At 37.0% G+C, this 20,325-nt stretch overlaps 1 protein-coding gene across 3 annotated transcripts; it reads right to left on the bottom strand.

The window, feature by feature from the left end:
* Positions 1-2,880: 2,880 nt before the first annotated feature.
* Positions 2,881-19,389, bottom strand: LOC120485540 (uncharacterized). Of its 3 annotated transcripts, none has more exons than XM_089126951.1 (3): positions 19,243-19,318; positions 19,102-19,125; positions 2,881-12,585 (listed from the first exon to the last, which is right to left on the bottom strand). In XM_089126951.1, the coding sequence occupies exons 1-3, from the start codon at positions 19,301-19,303 to the stop codon at positions 11,708-11,710; spliced, it is 963 nt and encodes a 320-aa protein (XP_088983077.1). In that variant the 5' UTR covers positions 19,304-19,318; the 3' UTR covers positions 2,881-11,707. The 3 variants fall into 3 exon arrangements, with proteins under 3 accessions (XP_088983077.1, XP_039537305.2, XP_088983076.1); XM_039681371.2 differs by lacking the exons at positions 19,102-19,125; positions 19,243-19,318 and adding exons at positions 14,703-14,844; positions 15,484-15,555; XM_089126950.1 differs by lacking the exon at positions 2,881-12,585 and adding exons at positions 17,636-18,463; positions 18,548-18,601 and having other exon boundaries at positions 19,102-19,389.
* Positions 19,390-20,325: the final 936 nt, after the last annotated feature.

The raw sequence follows: 20,325 nt of genomic DNA, 5'->3' as shown, positions 1-20,325 counted from the left end.
AGGAGTAGAAATAATATGCTTTAACACACATACAGGTATGTGTGTAGAACTGATTATTTTTTAAAACGGTTTGAATGATTGATTCATAAAGACTTTACTTATTTCATTACTGGATAAATCGGCGCTCTAGCAGTTAATAAACAGAACTGCATGCGTCTTGCGGAAGAACATTGTTGCCGGAGCTACTTCTCTCTGTTTATGTCCATGACGAGTCACGCAGGCATTGGGCTACTCCGCAGCAGCTGCGATCCGCCGGCCAGTCTAAACAAGAAGTCCGAGTATTACCGCTTATTACAGGCTTAACGTAGTGATTCAAGATAAGACAAAAACACGGTTTGAAAAAAACCCATTATGATGCACTCGCTCATTGTATATATTTTGTAAATTCTGAACACAACGGACTGCATCTGTTTTGACCACTACCGTCAATGATTACTCAAACTATAATCTCACTAATTCTGTAACGGAAATCATTTGAATATGTGAAACAAATAAATATTGAGACTGTGTGATTGTAAAGCAGTTTCATATCGACAACTGCTCTCTCTCTCTCAGCGCAAACAGATTTGAATGTAGGCTAGAGAGCGTGCGTCGTGTGAGAGCAAATCGCAACTTCAGTGGTGAAGTTTTTGTCATTTAGGAATAAGACGGCGTCTTCTACTCCCAGCACTTCGCCCACATGATGATATCTCATCGGCATCAGAACCGTTTTCGGAACCGAAACTTAGGAATTTTTGCACGGTTCCGGTATTTTTTCAAAAACACAACCGGTTCGGGAAAAGAACCGGTTCTCGGTTCCCAACCCTACTCTTAGCCATTGCAAACGATATATATTTTACTGTTTAGTGATTTACTTAATGTTGATTCTTTCCCCGACAGCTTTTAATTTTTTTATCTTGCCAGCCACTGCCAGTGATTTCGGTAATTTTCACAAACATTTCATGGCCGTTAAGACTATTTTGTTGTATGAAAATCTGAATATGCAATATCAAAAGGAAGAACAGACTCTAGTTTTATTCTAGATTCATGCATTCTTCTCTTATAAACACTAGAACGTGAGTACGTTTTGTTGTGGCAAAAACAGTTTAACAAACAAACAGCATCATAGTAAGAGACATTAGATTCAAATTGTACTTCAAAAGATGTTTATTCTTTTGAAGGAGGCTTGTTCACAAAAATACCGCGACAGCTACCTCGCGATAGGAACACAGACCTAAATGACATATAGTACAGACAGCTTTTATACACCTTTCCCCCCGCCCCATGGTGTTTTACTGCCCTTACTCCTGTGAGAGCAAAAGTCAATGACCTGCCCCTCGCCCCATGGTGTTTTTACTGCCCTTACTCCTGTGAGATCAAAAGTTGATGAGATCAAAAGTTGATGAGATCAAAAGGCTTTATAATGCGGTGGTTCCCTTGTCTATAAACAAAAGACTTTAGCATATCTTTGGCTGTGTGCAGGGGCGCAACTACCCAGTTTCAGAGGGGTATGCAGCAACAATTTCAGTGCCCCCAATTTCAGCCCCCCCCCCCCCCCCCCCCCAAAAAAAATAAAAAAAAATAAAATAAATGTAATGTAAGTGTGCTGAGTAATAAGTGAGTAGGAAAAAATGAGACCTAACAGAAAAAATAAGTGCAAAATTGTCGTTTATTAACACAATTAAACTATAGCTACTCCACCTTGATTAACCCCCCCTAAGAAAACTATAAGCTCCATTGGAACAGCAATACCAGTATTCCTCACAGGATTTTAGGTTAAACTATGGTAGGTGGACCTCTGTTTGTCTAGGGGGGTTCGGGGGCATGCTCCCCCGTAAGAAAATTTTGTGTTCTGTAATGTTAAATTCAGCAGTCTGGTGCACTTTGAAAGTTCAAAATTAAAAGCTCCAACCCATATTCAGGGTGCAAATTAAACAAAGAAAAATTTGAACCTCTTTTGTTAGTGTCTGTCTACATTACACTACTACATAATAATAGTAATAATATTAATTCCATGATAGTAATAGCCATAAAGGCTATTGTAAAACAAATGCACAGAAAAATAAAGGAAACTTTCATAATTAGTTTTGCACTAATTTCTATACTTGAAAGATATAAGCGCATAATGACATATTTCATGGGCCAGTGTGTCAGAAAAAAAAAACTAAAGCTGACTTTTTTGACCAATGCATTACACCAGCACAGCGCCGCCAATTAAGCAAAAAACAAACAACAAACAAATGTATGAGTTTTGTGGGCCGTTAAGACAAATAAATTAAAAAAAGGATGAAATGTATTGGCTGAAAAGCACGTCGGCCCAGCGGGAATCTCCCGGTAGTCCCGATGGCCACCGAGACATAGATAGCCTACATGCCTGGAATGTCACATTTTAAATCCTACCTGTTGGCTTTCAGAAATGCATGCAGTTATTTAGCTGCTGTCGCATCAATTGACATGCCATCTCCTTTTCTCTCTTTCTTTTTCTATTTTTAGCCCCACAGCATTTTGTTTTATCCATCTTTTTCGACGACAACTCACTACTTTTACCTGCTCGCTCAGCGCTCACGGCGCCCCCGCCCGCTCGCGATATTACCCGCCCCGTTCTCCATGAGGGCGCCTACTCTAGCCTGGCTGTTAGTCCTCTAAAATTTTATATAACATTGAAGGAATGCAGAAATGATTTAGAAACGCACAACGGCAGCTACATATAGAAATACAATATAGCATATATATAATTTTTTATTTTTTTTACCATCGCTTTGGCGCCCCCCATTGTGCTGCGCCCCTATGCGCCGCATATAGCGCATACCCACTTTTTGCGCCACTGGCTGTGTGTGTGAGAGAGTTCCTGCTATGTAAATACAGAGTAAAAGGGGAGAAACACGTTTTAATTGAAAAGGAACAAACCTCATAATGTGGAACAAAAAGGAAAATAAAAGTACAAAGAAAAGAATATTAAAAACATTGAAATTTTCTATAACAATTCCTCCTCTTTATCATTCTCTGATAATAAAGAGTTTTAAATGTAAAAATAAATAAACAAATAAAAAAAAGTTAAGCAAATAGTTAAACACTTTGTCTAAAACCGGGCTAAATGGGTAAACACTGTTACCGCATTTCTGACATAAAATCAGACCCTCAGTCATCTCAGACATAGGTTGAAGCATAGTAGGAATAAAGAAAAAGAACAATGAAAATAAAATAAAAATCCCTTATTTAAAATTTCTTTGTGGCCACACCCATGGAGTCCTAAGGTGGCACAGTCCATAAAGACATGCTTTCTGTTGTGTAGATGTCATCTTCAGACTTTTCGCCCATGCTTGTTGTAATACCAGTTGGTCAGTCTTTGTTTTCCTTTCAGTCCTGCTTTATTAGGCTTCCATCGCACTGTCGCACACTTCACACCTATACACTGGATCTTGGACCAAACAAATCAGACAGTTGGACTCCAATCTGGGAGCTGTCCCTTTTCCAAGACATGCACTGGATATGAACTTTTAGGAAACAGGGATTCTGTGATTTAAAAGAGCATATAGTACAACAAACAACAAAAGCGTACAGCATTCTTCAATGTAAACAAAACAAATAATAAAGTAAACTCAAAGTAAAACAAAACAAACAGTTATCAAATGGTGTTATCTGTGTGGCTGCATTTAGCTGTGGCTATGTGTAAATTAATCATGCCTCAAAACAAAGATGGGGGAGTTTTACAATTGTGATGTAAAATTTGGTCCTGTTGTTGTAACAGGGAGCCAGCATGAGAATGTGAGTATGAGATGTGATCTGGCTCAAAATCTTCCCACACCAATGTTTTTGTTAAGAAGCATGATAACAGTGCAAAGTTTTACAGTTACTGAATCCTGTTGTGAGCAAAGCATTTTCATTGTTAATGCAATCGTGAAGCGCATTGTAATCACATGCGCATTCTATGTTCCTCTATCTGGTCTTACTCTAGCTATATTGAAAATAGCAGAGTTTCCACCAAGGAAACAACCACATTCACCAGTCATTATTCCATTGGGCACATTCCTGTATCAAAATCTGCTTTGCTCTGTAGAGAAAAATAAATTTTGAGTTTAAGTATACAGTTTCTTTTTGCCCTGGCGCTTCCCGTCGAATCAGTCCTGCAATTTGTTATACAACAATTTTATTAGGGCATTTTTGTCCTCTAGTAAACCATATCATTTTTGGCCACTGTTACCATTACATCCCCCTTTTTTATGCAGGAATCCATTCTTGCATCAAATTAACACAATGGTGTCCTCTCATCAGAGCATTTGAAGGCTAATAGCCTTCAGTCTTACATTCTATTTTCTGTCAAGTCAGGTCATGCTGTACAGACTTGTCGATGTCAGTCATCATTTTTCCTTTGTTTACAATAATCATAAATGTTAAGGACTCTCTTGATAATTCGATATCTTAGCCAATATGTCACTTTGTTCTTGCCATAAAATCTAATCCTTTTGTTTATCCCAACCCATGACTGATATTCATTTAACTTTACAATTCCAACTTCCACCAGTACTCAAACTGATTCGGACAGTAATTCATATATAATTGTTCATCATAAATGACCAAAATCCATGACCAGCAGACAAGCTTGATTGTCAGTTTGACTCAAAATTATCATCCTCTCTTGAATTTGTCATTCGCCTTAACTCATCAGTAGTGATAAAACACTCTTTTCCAGAGGTTACTGACACACACTATTCAGACAGAGCAACTCCTCTAAACTCACTCTTATCAAGACATAAAGTGCAATCACCATCAAATACATCTAAATATGAATGCTCATATTTCTTATTGTTATCTTTTCTCTAAAAAGATTTTACAGTTTAAATGATATTTTAAACCCTGCATAATCATATAGCTTTTATCTAATTATTTTCTATGGCCTCTTAACTATAGTTTCAAAACATGTTTGTTCATTATTCATTTGATTCTAGAAAAGTCAGCTGTGTTGGTTTTGATTCATTATCATTAAATTGCTTCAGCTTCTTTGTCTGAATGAAAACATAAAGTACCAACCCTTTCTCCTTCAAGCAGTCTCTCTCTCTCTCGAACAAACGAATAATCTTTTCAACAGCCTCCTAAGACTGTAATTTAGACAGGGTAAATTCCTTACACTAACCTTTGACCTTTGTCATTCAGACTTTTAGTTGTCTTCATCTTAAGCCACCACCATGCCTTTGTCCCAAGACCCTAAAATCTGCATTTTTCTTGCAATTAACATCATAAAAATGTTTGTCAATGTCTCCACATCAGATGCATCCACCTGTGGTCTGTATGTTAATGATGTTTGAGACACCCCACTGTCTGATAAGGTTCCCTGTGTCTTACACCGGCCCCATTTCTACAATCGACTACCATTTGTTTAGATTGTGTTGAATTCCAAATAAAATAAAATAAAATAAAATAAATAACTTCACTTCTTTTATCTCAATGATAATTAAGCCATTTTGGAGGATGAGTTCATTCTAAAGTATATTTGGGAGTGGACTCTTGGTTGAAGCAGACTAAACTGTATCACAGTCCTCTGAGTCCCCTCTCTGATGCCCTTTGCCCAAAGTGGCATCACATCCACTCCCTTCGCACAGATTACACCTCCCTTTCCTGGTGGGCAGGTGCCCAGTAGCGGTGAAACCCTGCCTTAGGTTGTCTTTTAGGGCTATCGAAGATCGTACCCGTCGTTGGGATGACACCTCATGCATACTGGTTACAGCTCCATCCAATTAGGCAGAATTATCAAAGAGTTTTCTCAATTTTGACAGTTATGACTTTTCTCTTGGGTGTTGGTGAGAAGACATTCAAGAATCATCACAGTAGAAGTATCCCAAAACAATAACAACAGTATTAAATCACTTAAATCCATTAACCATCTTAAAAGCAGCAACCTAGCTGCTTAGATTAAACTCAGTGAATTTTGATCACAACTGTGTACATTCAGTGTACTTCATCTGTAGTCTGGGTCATCGGTTCTGCTTCATGGTGCGTATTAAGATCTAGACAAAAATATAACTGGTTCAAGAATAACCTAGTTAAGATTTTCACTTAAACTTCTTTCGTTTAGGATCTGTATTATTATTTTAAAGACTTCTTTAAAGTCATTCAATTTTACTTCTAAAACATTTACAAATAAAAATTGCCCTCTTTTTGGCAATGAATTATTCTGACATTCCTGGGTCTATGATTTTCAACTGAAAACACTGTATTTTACCATAAATAGCTTATTATCAATTATAACATGCTCATAACAGCTTCTAGCTGACATTAAAAGAGAGACAGATAGACTCTTGAGTTATTCAGAACTGGTACTTCCCGCTTCTCTCAAACTCAAACTTTTATCTGTAGCCCATAAGGCTTCTTTTGCATTAATTACTTGTAATTTTAATAAAGCCCAATTTTATAAGAGAATTTAGACATTACAAATTTCTACTTGAGTTTCTCGTGCTGGTCACTCTCGTGCGCCCCAACACACATCATATTCAGATAAGCAAATTGTTTCAGCTAAATCACAAGTTTTATCTTCTAAAATCAAAACATCAGCTTCTCTTTCTTTCTTGCTCAATACTACCAAGCTTTTTACACATTTTACATTTATCAACTGTTAAATCTGTAACATGGCTTGCTTAGCCTATTTTATCTTTTATAAAAATAGTAATGCTTCAAATATCATCTAAATTTTAGTTATCAGGTTCTTAATAGCCAAAATTTAATATCTGACTTCCATGTTTTCTGCACCTGCAATTAGCAATACTTTTTTTAAAAGTATTTTGCAATTCATTTTCTTATCTCTAATTTTACAACGACCAGTACTCTTTGTATAGTTCTTTCCTTCAAAATAAATTCATTAAGTCTTCAATCTCATGACCTTATTTTTATCTCCTGTTCTTTCTCAGACGAAAATGTTAATATCGTCACTTAAACAGTGATCTATATTCAAACACACACAAACACCGGAAATTTCTGTCATTTTATCACAAAAATTCCTTCTCATCTTGCATCCACAGCTACTTGTTAAATGGCCCTGCTTATAAGTGTGTCATCACAAGAATCTGACCATTGTTTTCGTCACTGTTATCTTGCAAAACTTCAATTTACTGTGCACCCCCGAAGCAGTCTGTCCCCATCAGGAATGTAACACAGAGCTGATTAAATGGTAAATGGCACATAAACGCTCAAAATACGTTTAGTTGTTTTTTCAAAGTTTTCGTTTAACTTTAGACATACTTATCCAGGGAAATGATTCCCTGATCCAAAATTCCTTCATAACACAGACTGTCTTTAATTTGTCATTATCATCAACAACACTTATTTCAATAAAAACCCATCATCTAGAATCTGGAAACCAGGCTAAATAAGCAAGAATTTGCTGTATTACTTAGTCCCTCCTCAGTTATTAGGAAAATACATATAGTTTTTTCTACTATATTTCTTCTTAATCTTTCTCTACATGCCAGTTCCTTCTCTATCCTCTCCTTTCTTTCTCTACATGCCAGTTCCTTCATTATTTAACCAGTACACGATTGTTTGCATACAATCCCCAAACACATTTCTCACATGCAGTTCCATCTATTTCACACAAGCAGCCTTGGTGCTTGCTACTTCAATCCTTATCATGTAAATCTAAATTCTCTAGAAATCTAATGTCATGCATCCATTTACTGGATGAAGAAGTAAAAACTTTATTTCTCCTGACAGTTCGACTTTTATCTTCCTATTCGTTGAACTAAGCCATAACAACCCTTTTTTGTTTCTCACTGCCCTGTTCAACTGACTCCCGCACTACTTTTAATCTCGTAGCGCTCAATGTTCCCTCATTCACAACATTTCAAACCAAGTTTCTTCAAACATTCATCGGAAAACACTGCTCAAATTTCATCATTCACAACATAGCTCAAAACATACACACACAAAGAAAACTGTAAAAAATTATCTTGTCTAGGCCTACTATAAGATGATCCCATGTTAGCTGAATCTTCTCTCTTGGATTTTTACTTTCGACGCGTCTTAATCTGTCAAACGTCTTCAACAGACCCGGTTCTGTCACCTCGATCCGGCAAGGTTTAGCAAATATGCTCTGTAATTATGGTTCTACTCAAGGTTCAATTCAATAATGATAGCAGTTTTCAAAATTCATAAAATTGGTCCGACTTCCTCAGGTGCCAATTAAAGATTTGTTATGTGCCAATTTTTACAATTTCATAAAATTGGTCCGACTTCCTCAGGTGCCAATTAAAGATTTGTTATGTGCCAATTTTTTACAATTTCATAAAATTGGTCCGACTTCCTCAGGTGCCAATTAAAGATTTGTTATGTGCCAATTTTTTACAATTTCATAAAATTGGTCCGACTTCCTCAGGTGCCAATTAAAGATTTGTAATGTGTCAATTTTTACAATTTTATAAAATTGGTCCGACTTCCTCAGGTGCCAATTTTTAACCAATAATCAGCCTGAGCGGATCCTTTATCCGCCCCCACGAGCTAGTTTTCGGCATAAAATTGGCTTGTAGTGACGGGTTGTTCGTGCTGATTCACGTGTTACAATTACCGGTTACAAAAAAAATTAGTAACAAATTTTTCCGATTGCATGAAATTGATCCGACTTCCTCAGGTGTCAATATCAGTTTTCGGCATAAAAATTGGTCCGACTTCCTCAGGTGCCAATTAAAATTTTTGTTACGTGTTCTAAAAAAAACCTGCTCTTTTCAGTGAGTCGATTCAAATGAGCCAGCTCAAGGAAAAGAGTCGGAATGCCCGTCACCACCTCAATTCACCCCTCGAAAACTTTCCCTGCCCGTACCAAAGAGATAGTTCAGCCACTATGGTTCACCTAATAGTTATATCAAATTACACCATGCGAAATAAAAATAAAATAAATTTTAGGTCTCTTACCAAGATGCTTTACTGCCACCGGATTCTTTCAGATCTCAGGCGAGTCCCTCCTGGCCCTGAAAAATCGGGATTTGGCTCTCTCTCTCGTAATCTGTTGAGTTCTCTCTCAAACCGCCGAGGTATGAGACCAGTAGCCTGGTACTGGGGCGATTCACTCCGTCAAATCCGTCTCAGGACCAGAAAGAACTGCCATGAGATCCTCACTTCTGACACCAAAACTGTTGTGGCAAAAACAGTTTAACAAACAAACAGCATCATAGTAAGAGACATTAGATTCAAATTGTACTTCAAAAGATGTTTATTCTTTTGAAGGAGGCTTGTTCACAAAAATACCGCGACAGCTACCTCGCGATAGGAACACAGACCTAAATGACATATAGTACAGACAGCTTTTATACACCTTTCCCCCCGCCCCATGGTGTTTTACTGCCCTTACTCCTGTGAGAGCAAAAGTCAATGACCTGCCCCTCGCCCCATGGTGTTTTTACTGCCCTTACTCCTGTGAGATCAAAAGTTGATGAGATCAAAAGTTGATGAGATCAAAAGGCTTTATAATGCGGTGGTTCCCTTGTCTATAAACAAAAGACTTTAGCATATCTTTGGCTGTGTGTGTGAGAGAGTTCCTGCTATGTAAATACAGAGTAAAAGGGGAGAAACACGTTTTAATTGAAAAGGAACAAACCTCATAATGTGGAACAAAAAGGAAAATAAAAGTACAAAGAAAAGAATATTAAAAACATTGAAATTTTCTATAACAGTTTAATAAAAAAATAGCAACATTTTGAGCAAAAAGCTGGGAAAGTCGTATTTTTGTCAAAGACTACAAATACAGATGGGATTCAGAACGATGATCAAAACACAGATGATCAACAGCCCTAAAGCTTCACAGTCCTAAAACTAGTTCTAGGTCGACATTTCATGCAATGATATTAAGCTGTTTTGATCTATATCTCATCATATTCTTTTTATTGTCAAAGTGGACCGACCATAGACTGTCAAAAAAGATGGATGACATTCCTTCCCTGAAAAGTGAAACCGCCAAAGTCCTAATAATGGGGCACTGACAGGGACCCGAGTCGGGAGCAGGAAGTAAAGCCATGATATCAAGGTCCCACCCTCACTCCCGCAGAGACGGTTACTAAAAAGTTTACTGTTTGAAATAAATAGTTATGGACATGTAGAAATTAAAGTTGAAGCTCCAATCTCCTCCAGAAAATCCCAAAAAAGTCGGTTGGTTCCTCAGTGACTACTTAATTCAGAGAAACTGTCATGACGTCACATTCCTGTTTTTCTAGTATCAAATAATGAACCAAGACCAACCTTATTTATAACAAACAAACACTTAAATCAGCGGGATGAAAAATACCCAAAAAATGACAGAAAACATCTTTGAATATATATATATGAAGTGTAATTTGATAGTTTATCTTCCATTGCGTCCATTCATGGGGATGACGGGGTTTATGAGCTATGCTGGGACCAGCCACCGAGCGGTTGGCCTCACTTTTTAGCACTTGTGCGGTCCCGACGGTGAAACTCTTAGATGCAAGTCTCTGAACATGGCAGTATAACAACAATGTATTAACAAGCAGTTTAATGTTGATGATTTTGATGAGCGGTTTAATGTTGTTTCTGCATCTTCTTCACATGTGTTTTGATTCTGGAGACTCTGTACTGTTATAGAAAATGTCACACTGTGATTTCTTCAGTGGTGAGGAAAGAGTTAAATTAAGTTAACGAAGCAATATGGAACTAGTAATTGTTTAACTAGTGTTAGTTGTACTGACAATTAGGCCCCCTGTTCAAAAGTGAAAGTTTATCAATATCACATATTTTGAGTCCAAAAGCTGAGTTTCAGTCACATGATTATGATGATGCCCGAAATTCAGATAGAGGGCGCAATTGACGAGATGGAGGAAAGTCTGTACTGTACTACTTTACACGCTATTACAAGAGAAAGATAAACAAAAAATCAAACATATGTTGGACGACGTGATCCTTACGTTATGAAGAGGAGCGATTTTTCAACTGAATTGAAATATTTTCATGCCTTCGAGGCTGTAGATATCAGCAACTACCTCGTCTTACAGACATACTTTGACTTTACAAAGTTCGGAAACGTTACATGTTACACAAACAGTCACTTAAATTGTATTAACTCACCTTTGGCGAAGTGATCACTAACGTTACACACAGGCATTTTCCCATTCGGCTCCTCCCGACCGCAGACTTTTGAGGTTTGCAAGCCGTTTTTTCAGTTTTTCGATCAATTTCTTGCATTTTCCCCCCTTATGAACCACAACTTTTGGTACACGATAAAAACTCCTTGTGGTTTGATCGATTTAAGTAACCATAAATGACAAAAATCACAGGCATTTTGAGTTTGTTATAGTGCTTTCTGAATACAGCGAATCACTTCCTGCCCTCCATTTGTATTTCGTGCTATGGCAACGCAGTGGCGTGACGTCATATGAAAACAAGCTATGAAGAGGAAGATGGTCAGGGTTCAAAATTAAAGTTGATATATGTTAAACAAAACTAATTCAGGTAAATCCACAGGCGGACAGCAATGAAACAACATGTATAACACAATAATACTGGACACAGGAACTGAATACTAACAAGTATGATGTAATCAATGAAAAACCATGGTAAAAAAAATGTGGCAGGAAAATGATAGAAAACAAATGAGTCCAAAACTGAGACAATTGGCCAGAATACGCCAATAATGATGTCTAAACTGCCATTAATACAGTACTGAAGCTACAATTTCACCCTCTGTTCTCATTTCCAGCAACCAATGCCGATTTAAGGAATCCTCCAGAGCTGAGATTCATATAATGGGCTTTTTGTTTCTACGCGCTGTAACTGGTAGACCAATCACAACACTGCCATTTCCAGTATGAGCTCGCAAATGCTGTTTCAGGTCTCGCCGATATGTGAAACTCATGTCACACTGAATACACATGAAAGGTTTCTCTCCAGTGTGAAGCCTCATGTGGACTAGATAGTTTCCCTTTTCATTGAAACCTTTTCCACACTCTTGGCAGGTGAAAGGCTTCTCTCCAGTGTGAAGTCTCACGTGAACATCGAGATTTGATTTGCTTGAGCAAGTCCTTCCACAGTAATGGCACATGAACGGCTTCTCTCCAATGTGACTTATCACATGCCACTCAAGGTGATTGCTGTCTGTGAAACTTCTTTCGCATTGATGACATTTGAAGCAGTTTTCTTTTGAGTGAAGCTTCATGTGCCCATTAAGGTTTAATTTACGTCTGAAACTCTTTCCACACCGATCACATTTGAAAGGCGTTTCTCCAGTGTGAATTCTTTTGTGGTCGTTCAGCGTTCCTTGGTGTGCAAAACTTTTACCACACAGTTCGCAGGTGAATGGTTTCTCTCCAGTGTGAACTCTCATGTGGACTTTAAGGCTTCCTTTTCCACTGAAACCTTTCCCACACTGTTGGCAGGGGTAAGGACTCTCTCCCTTGTGAACTCTCACGTGAGCTTTAAGGTTTTCACGGTTACTGAAACTCTTTCCACACTGAGAGCAGGTGAAATATCGTCTACCCCCCGTCTTTCGAGCTCTCTTTCGTGAGGGAGTCTTTTCAGTCTGCGAGCAGCTAGGATGGTTTTCCCCAGTTATGAAATCATGTTCCTCTTCCTTTACAACATTCAGTTCTTGTATCTCATCTTCCAGCAGCATCGGGTCTAAGGTGAAAATTGATAAACACAACGTTAAGCCCAGTTTAATGGCACAGAATGAAAAATAATTGCATACAAGCTTCTGGCTTCTCAAGCCAAGGTCAACATTTCAGTTCACAAATATAAGCCTCTAGTTGCAAATTGTGGCAAGCGTTCCCATCTTGCTTTATTAATGATGTCATCAGCGATTAGTCAATGTCTGCTCGACTTTAATCACATATCTGTACATAAACCAAATATTACATCAGGGCTTGCAAAATTGCTAGCCCGACGTCCCGGGGCATTTGTGCTTTCAAGTCGGGCTACCAAAATGCATAACCGGCCTGCCCGACGGGCTATCTGAAATAATGTAATCAAATTCCCCTAAACTTCTGCCTCACCCCACCTAGAAATGTGTGATTAAGTGTAAGCTACACAAATTCGTGTTCGCTTCAGTCTTGTTATAATCAGATTCACAGGGTGAATCACAGGGTGCTCCTTGTCTCCGTCCAGTTTAGGCAAGTAACTAATAGGCCAAACTTTCCCTTTCTTTTTGTCTACATGCCTATATATACGTTTTATATACTTCGTTTTATTCTGTTTTCTCTGACAGGCACTAAAAAACGCTCCTGTGAACGTTGTGCGAATCCATGTTTTTCCACACCATCTTGCAATTTTTCGCTGGTTTCAAAACACACAACAAGCTGCATATTACCTGCTGTTTATTTTCACTGAAATGTAGGCCTAAGACACGAAACGAGCAGTTTTTGTGAGAAAACGAACAGTATTTATATCGTTTTTACCTCGTGTAATCACAGCCATGTCTAAGTGATCTGAATCAGTTGTTCAATGTCCAACTGAACCGAACTGAATCAGTTCAATGTTACGGCGGAAGTGATGGCTTGCGTGTGACGTCACTCAATATTTACACGGAGATTTTTACGGAAGTTTTACCTTTTACTAAACATATTTAGATATACCGAAATCGTCTTCCATTGCGGTTTCCCGCATATCTAAATATGTTTAGTGAACACGCTATAGAAAAACGCTATAAATACTGTTCGTTTTCTCACACAAACCGCTCGTTTCGTGTCTTAGGCCATCAATGTGTACTTACATTTACGAGTCATTAAATCATGTTTTATTTTGACTTCTCTGTGCAAGCTTTTTGGTGGACCCCCTTAGCCTCCAGTGTATGACTGATAGACAACAACGGTTTGACTGAAAAATGTCAAAATTGAAAATACTGTGGAAACAAAGACACATCTTTATTGCCCTTGAAGCAAGCTAAAACATATCAAAAAATTAATTTCAAAGTGAACTACCCCTTTAACACTCCTGGGGTGCGTTTCACTCCACTTTTAGGCAAGCACTCAAACCTCCCTGAGCACTTCCCCTCGGAGGATCCCTGTTGCCATTTTGAAGTGCGTTCCACTTTGTGAAGTGGGCGAGGAAAGTTTATTTGGACAGAGCTGCACTTTGAAGGACGGAGTGAGTCTACTCTGATGATGATTGTGACATCACAAAATATCACGCTTTTCTGAAGTTTACGAAGCAACCTTATCTTCACAAAGTTTAAACTAATGAGATTTTTTGTGTGCGTAATTTTATTTTCCTCCATTAGCTCATATACCCATAGGATTTTCTCCCAACAACTTATATGCATATAATGTTTTTTTTATTTTATTCATTTTTTTTTTAAGTAAAAAGGGGTTTAAATAATAAACTAGCTCAATAGTGAATTCCGAGCGATCAAGTGGTGTGTTTCACTGAAACCTTTCACACAAGTTCTACTAGTAGTGGGGACTCGTGCAACACAAGCAATGACACACATCTGTGTGAACGAGACTGAGGGAAGTTACTGAAGCGACTGAAGGGCATAAAAATTTGGCGTGGAACACAGCTCTGGTGTTTTAAAAACGCAGCGCTCCCACTGAAAACGATAGGGGAAAAGTACGCTAGCTGTGGGAAAAAAAGCTGCATCTCACAGTCTTAGTGTTTGTCTAGGCTACTCATGTGATCTCAACATAGTAATAATTGTAGCTGATAATAGTGCTTTATTTAGACATTATTTAAAATTTTCATTAATTTTTGTACAGCTAGAAATTTTTAATAATGATTAAAGCTGCGAGAATGAAACCAACCTGTTTGTTCCTTGGTATCTTTGTGTTTCAGAGTTTCATCAATCTTCATGTCTTCACTCTCCTCTTTAATAAATGCCATCTTTATAATAGTGTGTCAAGTGGATCTCAGTCGCTTTACCAGGAGTTTTTCTGTGTGTTTGTCCTGTTTAAGATAAGAATTATTAAAGTTAACATTCAGAAGTGTCTCAATCAGCTCTAGTTCAGTTCACTGGTAAGAGAGTGAGAGTTAATGGACTTAAAAATTAGCCAAAAAGTCATTAAAAAAACCCCTAACCTAACAACTAGTAATAAAAAGGAATAAAAGAGCACAAATAAACAGACACATCATTAGCCTACTATATCTATTATTTAGAATACATTTTTGGTGTGATTAATAAGTAGATTAATATAGACTGTACTTTCATGAAATCATTCGCTATTGTTTATTTATTAACTTGCACGTTCATGTTCGTTAGACGCGGTGATTCGAGCGCATCGAATCACTGAATCATTTCGAGAAGCATTTAGTTTTATTGATTTGAGTCAAAGTCTATAGAATAACACGTAAATGTTTTAAAGGGACTTTGTTTGCGTTGCCAAAAGCTCCGTTTCTCCATCCCTACTGCGCTTTACTCACAGTCTTTAATGATGTGTTAACAATCAAGCATTACAACGTTACATTCAGTGATGTATATAAATAAATAATTAATTTCATCGCTCTCATAAAGCTATAAAACGGTCTAAGTCAAAATCTAACCGAATCAAACAGGGTTTGTATCGATCTAAACACTTAAACACAAACCTTTCTTCAGCCGTTTCAGACTAAAAGCAGGAGCAAAGAGTCCCAGCAAAGGCGCAGCCATATGACGTCACACCACCAAACCAAAATAAAAGCCCCGGTCAAAAGTTTGGACACATTACTGTTTTTTTTTTTTTAAAATATGTTTAAGTATTTTATGCTCATCAAGCCTACATTATTTGATTAAAAACAGTGATATTGTGAAATATGATTAGAATTTAAAATAAAGGTTTTCTATTTTAATATACTTTAAAATGTCATTTATTTCTGTGATGCACAGATACATTTTCTACAGCCATTCCTCCTGTCTCCAGTGTCAAATGATCCTAAAGAAATCATTCTGATTTATTTTATGTTGTGCTGCTGAATTTATTTTGTAACATGTGATATTTTTTTTCAGGAAACTTAAAACAAAAAAGTTCAAAAGAAATATTTTCTAACGGTCTTTACTGTCACCTTTTTCTTGATTTAACACAACGTTGCTGAATTTAAAAAAAAAATTACTAACACCAAACTTTTAAACTCCATAAATTAATTAGATTTTGCAAAACAGTTTATTCCAGATATCACGATATTCAAATCCAAATAGTCAAAATTCGTTTTTTGAAAACAGTGTCTGTCGACCGTGACCTTTTGAACGTAATTACGTATTACGTGACGTTACAAACGCGCCTTACAGAATAGAGCAAGGCTAGCATTTGTCCTTAGAAAAGTTACATTTTTGGAATAAGTTTTGAAATAACCGATCGTTTCGCATGATAAGACCCTTATTCATCGTCTGGTGTCGTTTAAAGACATTTGAAGCTGCATCTGAAACTGTTATTAACTGTCTTTTGGACCATGGACCGTCTGGTTCCCATTGAAGTCCATTATATGGAGAAAAATCCTGGAATGTTTTCATCAAAAACCTTAATTTCTTTTTGACTGAGGAAAGAAAGACATGGACATCTTGGATGACATGGAGGTGAGTAAATTATCAGCAAAAGTTTTTTCAAAAGTGAAGTAATCCTTTAAAACCCAGTTGTGTTCACCTGACATCAAAGACTTTGATCTAACCAAAGCTATTGACATCTGGCATGCTGACATTGTGCGGAAACATGGAACAAAAGAAACAGAGGGTGGCTCAGATTCTGATATCACCTCTGAAGAAGAGCTGCGATTTAAATGATAGATAGATCCCAAACTTGAAATTAAATGTTTGCACTTCCTGTGTATATTCTGTTGTGTTTTTCATGTCAACAATGTTAAAAAAAAAATTCAAATGGATTCAGTGGCACTCATAATTTCTCTTATTTTTACTGCAAAAAAAATTGGCTAGTGGAAATTCTGATTGGCTGGTAACTTTAAAAAGTTAATTTAGAAACCTGATCGGCAGCACCCGCTACTATTGTAAACAGTTCCACAGAATACACACATGTTCTGACTAGGGCACGATAATAATTTATGCATAAGAACTGACCTTAGCCAATCATAATAGTGGGCGTTAACACTGAACTCTTAAAGGGAAAACACATCCAAAACAGACTGTTTGAATCAGAGGATGAGAAACAGGGTGGAAAAAGGTCATAAATCACTAAATAAAAAACCTATAGAAATACTATGATTGCACTTAAGGGAACACAATAAAACAGACAGAAAACACCATGTCGTGACCCCTTTAATATTTATGTAGCTATTAATAAAACATTTTCAGCTAAAAATTATGCTTTTCGGCGTTCGTTTAAACGACAGCAGCATTATTGGTGAAATGGGTTTCAAAGTGCAAGGTTTTGAATACGGCCTCCGTGTAAACAACAAAAACATGAATCTCTGAAGACGATGACGTCATGCACAGCAGCATTACGAGTTCAGTCTATAGTGTTTCATCGCCATCTACAGCAGCAGAATACAGGGTTTTTAGTAATTTTTCGCAGATTCGTGTGAAACTGGATTGTTTTGACAATGATGTCGTCTATGCGCCAAAAACTCAAAGGAAAAACTTCATGCATATCAGTGTTGTATAAACGTACCCTAAGTTCTTGTTTTCAGTGTTCAGTTGTCCTGTCTCGATTAAGTTATGCACTGTGTATGTTGCTAATGTCTATCTATTGTCTATCTGTGGATAATGTGATTCATGTTAAGAATTAAAATGCCCAGAACTCTTGATAGAATCAAAATATACTTTTATTATGTGCATATCATGTGTACAGTTGATATTCATAACATTAATGTTGAAAGTTACCAAATTAAACTTCATTATAAAATAGTGTAAAGAATGATAAAGGTCAAATCTGTGTGCTATGCACTCGTCTCTTTGTTGTAGAGTTTTTATGTTGGTAAAGTTCATGAAGTTTATGAAGATATGTGACGTTTTGTTTAGTGAACTTTATTTAATTGCTTCACAAATCTATTGAACAAGTCAAGTTTGTGTTGAAAGATTGTCATGAGATGTTTTAAGTACGTTTTGGACGTGGTGGAAACTGGCAGAAATGCCAGAGGAAACGATGAAGGTATGAAAATAGTTTGTGTTTTCCTTCTTGATTGAGGTGAAGTCCGTCGTCTTTGTACAGGTTTTGGATTACTTTTCCATTTTTGAGAAATGGTTTTGAAGTGTTCAGAAATAGAATATTCCTTGTTTGTGAAGTCCAGTTTTGAATCAAGCTGTTGGATTGTTTGATTGTAGTTTTCAGTGTATAGTCGTCGTTCACTCGTGGTAAAATAGAGCTGACGGCGAAATACAGAACGTGTGGATTGACCAGAGAGATTCTGGCTATGAGAGTTTTCATCCGCTGGACGACAGTCGATGCAGACGCTCCACTTGCGATGTCGTTTGTTCCTATGTGGAGAATCACTATTGTGTAGTTGTGTAGTTTCTCGAAGTGTTTTACGTGTTGTTGAACGGATCTCAGGAGAGTTGTGTCTGGATGAACCCAGCATTGAGCGTTTGGAAAGTAGTCCTCAATACCCCGACACATTGAGTCTGTGAGGAAGCAGACCTGTAGACCTGTGAGAGAGAAGATATGCTTTTACTGTGTTCACTATACCAATTATGATTTTATTGCATGTTTATTAATATTGCATGTGTTACCTTGTGGTATGACGAATGTTCTTCTGCTGATTGTAGTTGTTATTGTGCCTATTTCTAAAGAGAAAGAAAAGTAGTTAATGATTTTGCAAAGTAACTGTAAACTTCCATATGTTTTTTTTTTTTCTTAAAAATTATGTACAGAAGAGTTTAGCGACAACTGAAACAATGATCACTCAAATTTCACGGTTTATGCCAAATAAACGTTTTTGTTAGATTATGTTGCATAAATAAGAGATAAAAATCAATGGTTATAATTATTTTTCACTTAGATGTTCAGTTTTATGTCACACATAATAATTTGTTTGGGCTACTTCTATATTATTTTTCTTAATGTGTTGTAATATCGAATGTCCAACTTGGAAGTGGGATCTTCTCATGTTAAAGGCAGCATTAGTATTGATCATGTGATCTCAACATGTCTGTCCACATGAGACGACCCAATTAAATAAAACCACTTTAATTAGGACACTCGTTTTATATCTGTCAAAAATATCATTCATTTCTGTAGAGCTGGACATTTTAATAAGGAGTTCAGTTTTGAGAATGAATCTAACCTGTTCGTTCCTCAGTGTCTTCATGTTTCACTCTGAATGCTTCTTCAATCTTCACATCTTCATGTTTCAATCTGAATGCTTCTTCAGTCTTCACATCTTCATGTTTCACTCTGAATGCTTCTTCAATCTTCACATCTTCATGTTTCACTCTGAATGTTTCTTCAATCTTCATGGTTTTACTCTCCGCTTTAATAAACTCCATCTTTATAACAGTGTCACGTGGATCTCAGTTGCTTCACCAGTAGCGCTGCAGTCTTCAAGAGTGACCAAACAAGTGAAACATTTTTGATTTTATACAGATGTAAGCAGTTACAGGCACTTTCACAAGCTCTAATCCAATCAGCTCAACTATAGCAGTGATTATCATAGACATCAGGAAGAGTCACACCTTCATCCATTCATTCACACTAAACTCAGCTATTGATCACCATCAACAACGACACCAATTACAGTAATGAGACGGAAGCAGCAAGAGCCATTAAAGACAAAAGCTGAAAAGCCTCACTATTTACATTAGTATTTTCACACACCTAAACAAATGAGATTCATATGAAACATTTACCCTTCTGCTGACTTTCTAAAGCTGAATCATTTCACCAAAATAATTGTCTTGTAAAAGTGCAACTTGTCGCTTTAAATTCACGATAAATGTTGTTTTTGTCTCTGATGTTCTTGATGCTTCTGCATCATTACTTTCATTGTTGTCATTGTTCTTGCTAATACATCTGAAAACTAAAACATCTGATCTCTTCTTTTAGTTCATTACCAGTCATTCAAAAAGGAACGCTTGCTCTGTAATGTACACAGCCACCATTTAACTGCAGCCACGGGCCGCCACCATATAACTGCAGTGAATTATACGCAGCTGAGTGTCAACACTGTTTTGTAAAGAACATTGTATAATTTTGCCAGATGTTAGTGTTATTTAGGTCTGTTTTGTGATTGAAAAGTGTGTTTGAAACATAAATAAATGTTTTGGTATGTTTAGCGCATTATGAATGTGAACTTTTGTGAAGCCGAAAGTTGGTTAGAAGAGCTGTGTGAAGAGTTTTGAAAAAGTGACGCGAGTATGTGTCCTAGCGATTGTAAAAACCTTGCAATCCAATATACAAACCCTGACGAATCGACATGAAATGGAAAAATTAGAATTTATGGAAGTATCATCACATCATAATTACTGCAAAAGGCAATTATTTTAGTGGAAATTAAGTTGTAGCCTTAGAC

Source organism: Pimephales promelas, chromosome 24, assembly GCF_988280905.1.
Source record: "Pimephales promelas chromosome 24, fPimPro1.hap1.1, whole genome shotgun sequence".
Lineage (NCBI taxonomy): Eukaryota > Metazoa > Chordata > Actinopteri > Cypriniformes > Leuciscidae > Pimephales > Pimephales promelas.
This window is presented reverse-complemented; position numbering and strand designations above follow the sequence as displayed.